Consider the following 13,524-nt stretch of genomic DNA (forward strand, 5'->3'; position numbering starts at 1 on the left):
TTGACAATAGGATCATGCTGAACATATTGACAGTACGATCATGTTGAACATGCTGACAGTACGACCATGTTGAACACATTGATAACACATTGATAATACGATCATGCTGAACATGCTGACAGTACGACCATGTTGAACATGCTGGCAATACAATCATGTTGACAATACGATCATGTTGACAGTATGATCATGTTAAAAATGTTGACGGGACGGCCGTGTTGAACATGTTGATAATACAGCCATGCAGAACATGCTGCCAGTACGTTCATGTTGAACATGTTGTCAGTACGATAATGTTGAATATGCTGATAGTACGACCATGCTGACAGTACGACCATGTTGAAAATGTTAACAGTACTGCCATGTTGAACATGCTGATAGTACGACGATCATGGTGAACATGTTGACAGTACGATCATGTTGTCAGTACGATCATGTTGGGCATGTTGTCAGTACGATCATGTTGAATATGCTGACAGTACGACCATACTGACAGTACGACCATGCTGACAGTACGACCATGTTGAACATGTTGACAGTACGATCATGTTGAACATGTTGACAGTACGAGCATGTTGATCATGTTGTCAGTACGATCATGTTGAACATGTTGACAGTACGATCATGTGGAATATGCTGACAGTACGACCATATTGGGCATGTTGTCAGTACGATCATGTGGAATATGCTGACAGTACGGCCATGCTGACAGTACGACTATGTTGATAGTATGATCATGTTGAACATGTTGACAGTATGGCTATATTGAACATGTTGATAGAACGACCATGTTGAACATGTTGTCAGTATGATCATGTTGAACATGCTGACAATCCGGCCATGTTAAGCATGTTGACAGTACGATCTTGTTGAACATGCTGACAGTACGACCATGCTGATAGTACGACCATATTGACAGTACGTTCATGTTGAACATGATTACAGTACGGCCCTGTTAAACGTGTTGATAGTACGACCATGTTGAACCTGCTGTCAGTGCGATCATGTTGAACATGTTGTCAATACAGCCATGCTGAGCATGTTGACAGTACGATCTTGTTGAAGATGTTGATAGTACGATCATGTTGAACATGTTGTCAATACAGCCATGCTGAGCATGTTGACAGTACGATCTTGTTGAAGATGTTGATAGTACGATCATGTTGAACATGCTGACAATACGATCATGTTGAACATGCTGACAGAAACCAGGAGTAGAATTTATATAAAATATATGAACCAGCTTGTAAGTATAGAATAAAAGGATCCGGGAAAAGGTAATATGTATCGAAGAGTATAGTTTGGGAAAATGAAAAGAGATATGCCAAAAGGACGCATATTTTATATTATGATTTGGGAAAATAAAAAAAAATATGCCAAAAAGACGCATATTTTATATTTTTAATATCCCATCTATTTTATGCATATTTCCCGCTAATAGTCGTCAATATTCTGCAATGACGTCATCGATGAACATACTGGGAACGCGGGACCAGCTAAGCGTCCCCAATTCGATCTCTCCTCTCAACAGTTGTGACAGCTATAAACGTTGATGGCAACACAGCAGGCTACTTAATTTCTGGACTAATCACTGGGGCCTTAGGAAAACTGTAATTTAAAACAATTTTTACTCACCAAGAGAACTGAGAAGTTTTTTCGTACGTTTTTATTTGAACCAACATTATTTATTCCATATTGAGAAATAAAAAACAAAACTTCCATGTATCCTTTACTTAAAGGGTACTTTTCCTGGACGCTTGTAAAGCCATGAAGAATTATCAGACATTTGAATGTGTGCTATTGACAAATGCATAACACAGAAACACATCCATATCTATATAGTATGACAGGCTTGGTCATCAATATATTTCACTAGAACTAACGGGCAATGTGCATGATGAGTGATTTGAACGACTGCAATTAACTGATTAATACGTGCCTCTATTCCCTGCTCCTTTGTCAGCATATTGCCTTTCCACTACACTTTGTTAAATATCACATAGTGTATGCACTTACCGGAAATTAACTGCCAAGACATCGGTGACATCTTATACAAATATCTGTATAGCTACATAGGCTGTATTGCTTCAGTGAATGTTATAAGTGTACCAGTTGCCGCCAACTCATCCGTTCTTTGGTTCTCTGTTGTTCTCTTATAGAAAAGCAAAACAAAAGTCTGTCTTACTGACTAGTACGAAAGGAAGAGAGGTAGCATCTGTAATACACTTTATATCTGGGTTCCAAATTAGTCGTATGTGTGAAGCATTTTCTATGAGAACAATTCTCTATATACGTGAACGTCACGACGGTGTATTTACACAGTTCTACAACAGCAACTATACTGGACAAATTTAGTTAAATTCACTCAAAGTATCTACTATTTTCCGTGATGGCTACTCAGAAACAACCGTATCTAAAACTTACACATCCTCCTACTCCTGATCGCTTAAATCTGCTTGTGTTTGGATTATTTTTGATTCTCTTTATGTCACCTGTACAAGGTAAGAGACGTTATTTACACTTTGACATTGCCAGAGTGAATTGTTCTGAACAACATGGTTTCTTCTTTAGAATAACATTGGCTTTCCTGGACACGTAAACCTACGTACATACCCTGCTCTAATGGTCTGGAATGAGTTAACTGATTTATTTGATGTTTATGCTTGTTGTTTGTTTATAAACTAAGTTTTCTGAAACATCGACCTGATTTGTAGATTTTCCTCTAATGTACACCAGGGTCCGCTTGAACAACGCCCACTTAACGTTACGAGCACGTAACTGCCGTGGTAACCAGCAATGTAGACATCACTTTATTTTTTACTTATTTGATTGGTGTTTTACGCCTTACTCAAAAATATTTCACGTATATGACGGCGGTCAGCATTATGGTGGGTAGAAACCGGGCAGTGCCCGGGGAAAACCCACGCCCATCCGCACATTGCTAAAGACCTTCCCACATACGGCCGGAAAGGTAGCCCACATGAGCTGAACTCACAGCGACAGCATTTGTGAGAGGCTCGTGGGTCATTACTCTGCGCTATCGCGCTAACCAACTGAGCCACGGAGGCCCTTGTAGACATTACGTCCCCATGTTTGTGGGCTTCGTACAAATGTACAAGGAGAGTCTCGCCATGTAATTTAATGCTTCTATACTTTGGTCATCCCTGTGCATCTAACTTATTCCTTTATATAATAGCGACTGACATTGTTTAGGTTGCCCACCAAACTGGTCGCCGTGTGTGAATAGTTGTTTCTTGGCTGTCAGGGCTAAGGTGGGCTTCGAGGAAGCCCGTGTCCAATGCAATGATCAAGACGGAGAACTGGCAATAATAACGTCCACAAATGAAGACGTGTGTGTCCAGTCACTGGTGTAAGTTCTTTATAATATTATGTTGTTATATTTTTAAAAACGCTATAAAATTAAGCCCTTCAATCACTCGCTGAGCTGAATTAATCAGTACGTTGGTAAATTCTTTATTAGGTATTCCTTATTTATTGAATTACTTGTTGCATAAAGCCATGCTCAAGCATTTTTCACATGTACTGGTCAATTTATGGGTGGAGGAAACCGCAGTGCCCTATCTTTGGCAAGTTACTGGCAAACTTTCCCAAATGTGCCGTACAATAAATTGGTTGAAGATAAGTGCATATTTTTCAGGGAACATGAGATTGCTCTAAAACCCACTCGAGTGTCGTTGACCTTGCATTATCACCAAAAGTATACTATGTCATATTTAACAAACCACAAAGAGTGAGAGCGCTTTAAATTTTATTTATTTATTTGATTGGTGTTTTACGCCGTACTCAAGAATATTTCACTTATACGACGGCGGCCAGCATTATGGTGGGAGGAAACCGGGCAGAGCCCTGGGGAAACCCACGACCATCCGCAGGTTGCTGACAGACCATCCCACGTACAGCCGGAGAGGAAGCCAGCATGAGAAGAGCGCTTTGAACCCTAACAATCGGTGGCCTAGTGATTGGAAGGTATCTTACAGCTTAACTCTCTTGAAAGGCTTCTTTTAGCTTATTTCTTTTGAAAAGGCTTCTTGTAGCTTCTCTATTGAAAAGGCTTCTTACAGTTTAACTCTCTTGAAAGACTTCTTATAGCTTTCAAACTGGTGATGTGAATCGAATACAGCAGTTTAAACTCTATTTGAATTCAACATTCTGTTTCAATTTCCATTCGTGGCAGGAACCTCTACACAACTCACAATGTCGGGTTAGTTGAGCTGACAATTGAACCAGCTCGCTATTGGGTGAAAATGTAATGTGACTCGTTCTTTGCAAAAAATTTCTACCCTATGGGTAACAGCCTATCTGATGTAGTTTTGGAAGCTGATACCGAATATGCAAATTCTGGAAAACCGGATGTGACATCTCCGAAATCGGAAGTAGGTATTTCTTCTTAGCAAATGAAGCTAGAGGCGCTAACATCATCACAATGCAAGGAAACAAATTGTACATAGCTAAAGATGTCGTTTGCAAACCGGAAGTATCACATTTCAAAGAAAATTCTAAATTGAAAAACTTCTTTAACGAAAACGGAAAGGCAGAAATGGGTAATACTTTGGTATGCAGTAGAGCGGGGCCAGTATTTATAAAGCCACTTAAAACTCAAGTCACAAACTGTAAGTGCTTAAAACGCTAAACTCAGAACGGAAGATAACTCAAATTGTGATTAGTACATTGTTCAGCAGTAAAGAATCCGTGTTTAAACTTTTTAGAGCAAAGCATTTCATTTGCAGCTGTGTTTGAATTTTTGATTTAAACCTTAAGAGGTTTGATTCATATGAGCGATAAACTGTAAGCTGAAAATCGGTTATGAAAAGGGTTATGTATTTGATCGTACCATCGGTGCCCACGATACCATCGCTTCGTGCCATCGCTTCGCCTCATCGTGCCGTCGCTTCATGCCATCGCCGGGCGATGGAACGATGCTACGATGATAGCCTTATCCGGCTTCCATAGCTATGTATGTGATGTACGTAATGCTGAAAATCGTTCACCTTGTGTTAACAACACAGGACTTGCAGTCCCTCAAAAATTGCCCCCAATAGTCGATTTACTGCATTTTGCACGTTTACAAATACATGCTATATGGTGTACATACCATGCATTGATGGATAGGTAAAATATACGCTTTATGTTCTTTTTCAATGTATGGATGAAAGTCATAAGATGGACATGATAGATACTGCCTCTGTGTAGCTGATATGATGTTCAAGTCATATACACCAATAGGGTGTATACAATGCTAAACTTACTTCTTGGTAATAAAGTAAAGACATGGAGGTGTTTGGAGATAACAGTTGTCGGTATTTCGTCAATTATCATGTCCAAGGTAAATGGTTAGCATTTATTAACAAATGGAGTGCTTTTAAAACAACGGGACAAATTGAAGAAGAGCTTATTATTGTGTTTATCACTCTATACGTAAACATACACATCACCAGAATGCAAGTTTTACGCCTTCATCACATCACATATGTTTGAGCAGATACAAGAAGATTGAATAAGTGCATCTGTCAAGTTAGTAATATATTTTGCAGAGTAAACGAAAACAACAACAGGCCAAGTTGGATAGGAATGAAGAACGGACCGAACGGACCATACTGGGTAGACAACACCCAAGTTATATACAGAAACTTCAAAGACAACCCTCCGACAGGTGAAAATCTAAGACTAAGCTTTCTTATCTTAAATCCCAACAAATCTGGTATAGTGCCAGAAATCTGCCTTTCTATTAAATTCATAATATGTACAAACTGTATGAAACTATTTTAAGATCTAATCATCTGAAGCCCCACCGTATCTGTCTGAAGTTTTGCCACAAAAGTTTCACGAAAACGTCAACCTTTACCAGGTCCATGTTGAGATAGCTGTGATTCTTTCAAACTCCATACATTATTCACTGAGGGTTCTCCATAGATATCCCTAGGTCACCAAATCTCTTGTTCTCTTGCACACTGGTTGAATTTTCACTTATACAATGGCTGATAAGCTTTATGTTTGAAGGTAACCGAAGTGGACAGGTTAAACCACCGACCCTTGGCAAGTCACTGACGAAGTTGTGACACATATTACGTACCAGTATGAACATCATATTGGCGTTCACTGGCTGAATTCGGGTTGTATAGAAACATTTGTTTCGTAAGAATCTTTATAAAGGAATCAGGACAAATGTCTACCATGTATTGTTACAGACCTTAGACGGGAAATCGAGAAAAAATAGCTTCGCGGACAAAAGACATTGTCGAAAAAATATATTTATGGTAAAGCCAAGATCATACTAGCAAGTGAACTGGGCCGATTCCACAAAGTCGTTTCTGACTTAAGTAAAAATTTAACTTCTCTTTACGATGCTTAGTTTTTTGTACTGGAAGTTGAAATACGGGCACGTTTGCCCTACGATAACACTGATGAAGTGGACAAAATGTTAATTTCTAAACCAAGATTGTATTTTCAAATTTTGACTTAAGTCAGAACATGAATCGTCCCCTGAGGCTTTAGCGGATGAGCTTAAGAATGAAAACAATTCTGTACAGATAGTTGTTTGAAATTACTGTACTACATAGTTACGCAATATGTACTTGGATACAAGAAATTCCAAACGTATGTAGGGAACAGCGATTGTTTTCTTTAATACAATGTGTGATTTTTTGTCAGGTGACTGTTTTGCAGTTGGGAATCTTAATGATGGAAATATGTGGGTCGGAGAAAGGTGTGACTTCAAGTTTGCATTTGTTTGCAAGGAAAAGAAAGGTGATATATTGTTCGAGTAAATACAATATAGTTTACATTTCATTTCATGTATTTTTGTTTGTGTTCCGATTGGTTAGGGTATTTGTCGATCTGTTACAAGGGATATGAGTTCAAACCTGCCTTGGACACGGGATTTGTTGATAATCCCTCATTCGTGGCTTGAAATAAAAATCAAATAAATAAATCAATAAATAAATATTCCTGCTCGGAGTGGGGACTCCCAGCTAAGTAAATCCTAGTAAGTCTAAACTCTCTAGACTGTTGTTTGATGGTACGTTTGATGGTATGTATTACCAATGCATTGCCAGAGAACAATGGCTGTCTAAGCTTCGACACGAGCCGGCACTGTGCTGACAAAATAGTCCATTTCTATGAACATTGCATGCATTAGCTTTTATCTGTTACAATTTTACAAGTCACGCCGCTTTGCACACCCAGCAGTCTCACCGTCAGCATATAAATTCAAATTCAATAAATTAATTGATTACACTAATGCTTTCTATTAGCCTGAAAATCTAAATACCCCTGACGTTGTCTCGTTTGAATTATTATGAAATCAATACATTTTCAGGCAGAAAAAATTGGCACTGAATCAGCAGCGTGGGGAATTTGGTACGAAGAATACAAGAAAATTGATTTGTTGGAAAGTGTCAATCAGTCAAATGACGATGTATTTATTTATTTGATTGGTGTTTATACGCCGCACTCTAGACTATTTCACTTATACGACGGCGGCCAGCATCATGATGGGAGAAACCGGGCAGAACCCGGGGGAGCCCCACGACCATCCGCAAGTTGCTGATCTTCCCACTTACGGCCGGAGAGGAAGCCAGTGCATGGGCCTGCTATGTCGTCTTGTGGCAAGATAAGTCCCACAGCACTGAAGTATCATCCCGGATAACACCTGTCATGACTCACATTATGACTCTCACATTATCGTAACAACAGTTCAACCAGTCATGAGTCCTTGTTCTAACTTCCTTTGAAAGTCTTTGATATGGCCCAACCCAGTGTTGAAATAGACTGTATAACATCATACACTTCTCACGTATAAACCCTTGGTCTAGTGGTTATGCTTGCCTTTCAATCGCTGGGACACACGAGTTGCGGGTTCAAAGCCGACCTTGGGTACGGTATTTGCAGATAACCGCGCTTTCAATACTTGTGGGATCTTCGTCGACGACGCTTGAATGGCATTTGAGCTCTCACATTCGTTAAAGACCACTTGTACTCTACCAGTAACTGTGCATAACATGTGGAAGGCTCCATCAGTGCCAGATGTGGGTGGTTTACCGCTAAACGTCCCAAGATTTCTTCCAAACATACTATTGCAGTCTTAAAATGCATTATTTCTAATAATTTATCTTTATCCAGCTGAGCGTGGTAATTAATTTATAATTAACTTTTAGCCTTGACTGTGTCTACGCCTGAGGATTCTACCACTGATGTCCTCAAAACGACTACCATAGCTTCAGACGACCACAGCACAGTTCCTATGCATGGTCCCACCGCCACACCACAATGGTTGGTCAACGCCACCCCAACAGATAATACCTGGAAGTATAATACAGAGAAGAGCACTGTCACAAGCACTGACAATGATGTTCGTACTTCCACAGCGGAACATGAGAATACAAACATGAATGGATCTGTGACTACTGGCCCTGGTCAACCCACGACAATAAACTTTCTGGATGAAAGTAGTTCACAACTCAGTACCGAGCACTCTAGTACTAATCCGAAGAAAGAAAAATCAACAAGTAGTGGTGACAGCGAAGACCGTATTACTACGGTATCAGCAGACAGTGGTGACAGCGGAGACCGTATCACTACGGTATCAACAGATAATAGTGACAGTGAAGACCGTATCACTACGGTATCAGCAGATAGTGGTGACAACGGAAACAGCATCACTACGGTATCAACAGATAGCAGTGACAGAGGAGACAGTATTACTACGGTATCAGCGGATAACAGTAAGGGCAGCGACGAAATCATCCCAATGTCAGTAGTCAACAGTGACAGTAACATCACGGTATCAGTCAACAGTGATAGGGACGCCCATACCACTCTGGTATCGACAGTCAAAAATGACGGCGGTGGCCATACCAATACGGTATCAGCGGTTTACAATGATAGCAACGCAGTCAACTATACCGGCAGCGGCCATACCACTACGGTATCAGCGGCTAACAATGACAACGCAGGCGGTACCACTCCGGTATCAGCAGCCAAGAGTGACGGCGGCGACCATACCACCCCGGTATCAGCCTCGGGTCAATTGCTAACAACTCTTAGCCAGAACTATCGTGAGTATCATTATGATATAATGAATTTAAGCTTAGCAGGTGGTGATATTAGCCTGCTGCATCTATACAGTTGCTTAGCGAGCTAGCACAGCGTAATGACCCAGCCGCCTCTCACCAATGATGCTGCTGTGAGTTCAAGTCCAGCTCATGCTGAGCTTCCTCTCCGGCCGTACGTGGGAAGATCTGCCAGCAACCTGCGGATGGTGGTGAGTTTTCCCCGGGCTCTGCCCGGTTTCCTCCCACCATAATGCTTGTGTACGGCGTAAAACACAAATCAAACAAAAAAATAAAATACATCTACACATACCAGATAATTAATCTCTGGGTCTATTATTTGTTAATGTATTTATGGTTTTATTTCATATATCAAAATATTTCACTAATACAGGAAAACGGGCCAGGTAAGGGTTCAGACCCTGGCCTTGAAAAGGGAATTTGCACATTCCCCAGGTCTCACTGTTCCTGATGTTCACATGTGGAAAGTTCATGTGGGAAAAAATCGCCAGTAGAATGCTAAATGTCGCTGGTTTACAGTAGGGACTCCTCCATAAAATTGACCACCCTCGATTTTAAGTGTTTAAGAGTGGAATACGGGAATGAGTGCGTGGGGTAAACACACAGGTCAAAAGAGCTAAGAACTGGATTCAAGTCTGTTACCTTATTGAATAGGGCGCGGCGAGCTGAACGGTTTAGCGAATATGTACTCAAGTGTTGATCTACCAGTCCTTCATCTACACGTATAATGTGTTTCATTTTTATTCGCCGGGCTCCGTGGCCGAGGTGAGTAACATGCCAGCATGGCAAAATGATCCAGGAGCCACTCACCAATGCGGTCGCTGTGAGTTTGTTCAGCTCATGGTGGCTTCCTCTCCGACCGTACTTGGGAAGATCTTGCAGCAACTTGCGGGTTATCGTTGATTTCTCTCGGCTCTGCCTGGTTTCATACCACCATAATATTGACCGCCGTCGTGTAAGTGAAATATTATAGAATATGGTGTAAAACACCAATCAGATAAATAAATAAATAAATAAATATTTTTAGTACAGGTCTGTCCACATTTCTTTTGTTACTTAAAGGTATGCATGCTGTTACGAAGTTGAAATGGTCAGGAGTTGTCAAAAGTCTGCTAGAATGTTCCGCCATCTGTTGCAGCGGGAAGATTTGTGTCACTTTTCAGTACAACACAAGGAGTAAAATCTGTAGGATACAAAGTCAGATTCCTCCGGACTATCCGTCAGACCGGCAGCTCGTTCTGGTGGCTGGCTTCTCGTAAGGAAACAAGTATGAATAATGAACAGCGATCCTTTTGGAATATTGAGAGTGGAAATTAAACAAATTGCACAGCTGTGACGAACGTGTGAGCCATGATATTTGTGGCACATTTAATGATACATTCGGGGGGAAAACATGTCCCAAGTTACAGCCTTGTACATGTACATGTATTACATGAATATTAGATACCCCCGGCATCAACAAAATACTCAGTTTCATTGGATAGCAAAGGCCACGTGGAGGATGTGTGGTATATTCCCTGCAGTCGATGCCATATGCGTGGGCAGAATACATGAGGTTACTATCTTAGCATGCAAATAGTGCTGGAAGGAGTGAAAGTACCAATACATGCGTATGGACAGCATACTGAGATTATACACTAGAGTAGAAAAATGCCGATGTACCATATAATATATAATAACTGATGTAAGACGAGGGCTTACGTGTGTTAAAAGTGCTCAAAATAGATAAACAATGCGCAGTGGGTTCTTTTGGTAAAGGAGCATCCTGGGGGGTTTGGCTGGATGGCAGATAATTTAAGCACGAGCACATCGACTTTTGTGTTTGGGCATTAATTAAACATTTCATTAAAAGTGGTGTGCTTACGTATTTGCTTAGCTATTAACTGAAATCCATCTCATCCTGTTGGGTTATGTGCTTTAACAGTGATATGTTTTTATAATATCTAACTAAATATTCGTACAGTGTTGTCAATTCCTTTCGCTCTACAGGTTCATCCTATCCTATATCACTATCCAGAGTGTCATATAGTGAAAGGAATCCCCTCCTATCTTTACTGTATGAGTAACAGGATTTATGCACTAACCCTTGTCGTATACTATCCGGTAATTTATGGGATCTGTGAATATCTCTCCTATGTACCGTTTGAACAAAATAAACACATTTCGTCCTTGGCTAGGGTTCTCTAGAATTCTTTCATATATTTTTTGACAAGGGAAAAAGACATGTAACTTACTTCACCATGTATTAACGTAATCTATAAGAAAAAATGATGGTCTTTTGTTATATTCGGAAGCAGAATTAGATTTTCATCTCGTTTAGTTATCCTTACTCTTCAGTGACAGCAACAGAAATATTTTCTCAGCCAAGGACAGCGTTTTGAGCGTTTGGATGGCGGGTAAAGCGTCTTACGGCTGAACATGAACGAGAAGTCCTCGTTGGGATTTCCGCCGAACCAGAATTCCTGCAAGGCTTGGATAAATTCCTGTCTGGTAACCAAACCGTCTCTGTTGGTATCCAGGTTCCGGAACACGCTCTCCACGTAAAACTCGTCAGTGATACCATGGCAGCGGTAAAATAACTGCAGTTGTTCCGGTGTTACCTGACCATCCCTGTCAGAGTCTAACACATCAAACATGGCGCCCCACGTGCTGGCCATCGAGTGACGAGCGTTCACGTGCGGTGACATCATCAATGTTGTAATGGACTCCACAAAGCTGTTCTCTGTCATGTTTTCAGTCTTCCTGCCGATCGTCTTTTCCATGACCCACCACCACCTTAGACAACTTTTACGGACTTCCTCTGCATCCAGGTCTGACATGCCGGCCAGTTCGGCAAACCGCTTAGCCAGGGTTTCATAGTCGCGAAAACTAACCACTCCGTCACGATCAACGTCCAGAAACCGGAAGAAGTTTCGCCATTTGCCCTCCAAGTATGGAGAAGTTTCCATCTGCATGTTGCTTTATTTTCTCTGAAAAAAAAAATATGTACATCAGTCCAAATGTTGAAATCTATAGCCAGAAGGCTAAGATGAGAAGAAGATAACTTATTTATAAATAAACAAAGAAATAACTGAAAATCATCCATTCATAAATTAAAAGGCCCACACCAGTTACTCCACAGCCATTCTTCCTATTCGTTGGATTACACTATTCCTGTATGTAGCTATTGCTACCAGGCCTAATTGTAATATGTATGCATTGCACTGTCGCAATTGTTTAGCATGCCATTTCACACAATTCATGTTGTATAGCAAAGTCATTAATATAATTAAAGGCGTACAGCTTATAGAGTATGACCAGAACAACGGCGACAGTGTGACAGCTGGCAAATGGTCACACGTATCCCGCGAAATACGACTTGTCAGTTTACTTCAGTCAGGGTTTTATTCTAACTGTTCATGCAAATGCATAGACACGATGCAAAAAGGCAAATGTCAACAATGTCATCCATACCATACATGACAGACACCAATGTCAGCAAATGTCATTCAACACATTGTTAAGGACACCGTGGTCATGCCATCCAACTTGTCACGTAAGGCAATGCATACAAGTACATAGTCTCCACAGCATAACATGTATTCCACTCATACTAAACTATGGTGACAAAAACAACAGGTCAATACCCCTTAGACCAGACTAAGTGCCAACAGGTCGATACCCCTTAGACCAGACTAAGTGCCTCATTGGATATTAGCACCTTGGGTAAATTCTTATGTGGCACTATGATTATCATAAGACATTATTTATTATATTTAATAAACTAGGAAACCATATCCAATGTTGAATCCACCTGTGGCTGGTTTGGCTGCGGCTTTAAGTTAGAAGTTTTGACATGTGCCAGGCAAAGGGCGTGATTTCCTCAATCCATTAACCGTACTTTCGTCAAAAGATTCCTATACCGCGACATAAGTAAATACTTAGGCTATCTTCAGAACATTAGGCTATATATAGGTTGATCGGATGGCCTGCAGTTTTTAGCTGATTGTTGGGGGACAGATGAATCAGGTCTGAATCCTATTCACCTGTACATATTCCACATGTTGACGCCCCAGGGCGGAGACAGTCACAAACAATGCCAGCAAACCCGAACGACACTAGCGCAAATGTCCACCGACTTAAAATGTACGTCAAACCAGTGCTTGTTCCAGATCGCTGGTTCAGTGTGTTAAAAACCCTCTTTCTTTTCTATGTTCGTTTTATGATCTATTTATTTTTGGGGGGAGTGGGGGAGCTGTATCAAGCGGCAAATGCTGAGTATTTTCTAAAGGGCTAGAAAGGCCTAAACCTGTATCTCTCAAAGAGAAGTGAGATTGGTATGCATAACCTTTAAAGCAGCTATACGTTTATATTTCTTTTATGGCGTGAAAAAACACATCTTGTCGTCAAATATATATATATATATATATATATATATATATATATATATATATAT

At 40.6% G+C, this 13,524-nt stretch overlaps 1 protein-coding gene across 1 annotated transcript; it reads right to left on the minus strand.

Annotated features, from left to right (window-relative positions):
* Nucleotides 1-11,422: 11,422 nt before the first annotated feature.
* Nucleotides 11,423-12,043, minus strand: LOC135467234 (sarcoplasmic calcium-binding protein-like). Its single transcript, XM_064744998.1, has one exon. The coding sequence runs from the start codon at nt 12,041-12,043 to the stop codon at nt 11,423-11,425; it is 621 nt and encodes a 206-aa protein (XP_064601068.1).
* Between the last annotated feature and the right edge of the window lie 1,481 nt (nt 12,044-13,524).

This window comes from Liolophura sinensis, chromosome 6 (assembly GCF_032854445.1).
Source record: "Liolophura sinensis isolate JHLJ2023 chromosome 6, CUHK_Ljap_v2, whole genome shotgun sequence".
NCBI classification, from domain to species: domain Eukaryota; kingdom Metazoa; phylum Mollusca; class Polyplacophora; order Chitonida; family Chitonidae; genus Liolophura; species Liolophura sinensis.

Excerpts from the sequence above, each read along its gene's own strand:
- LOC135467234 (XM_064744998.1), bottom strand. The coding sequence starts at position 12,043 with ATGCAGATGGAAACTTCTCCATACTTGGAGGGCAAATGGCGAAACTTC.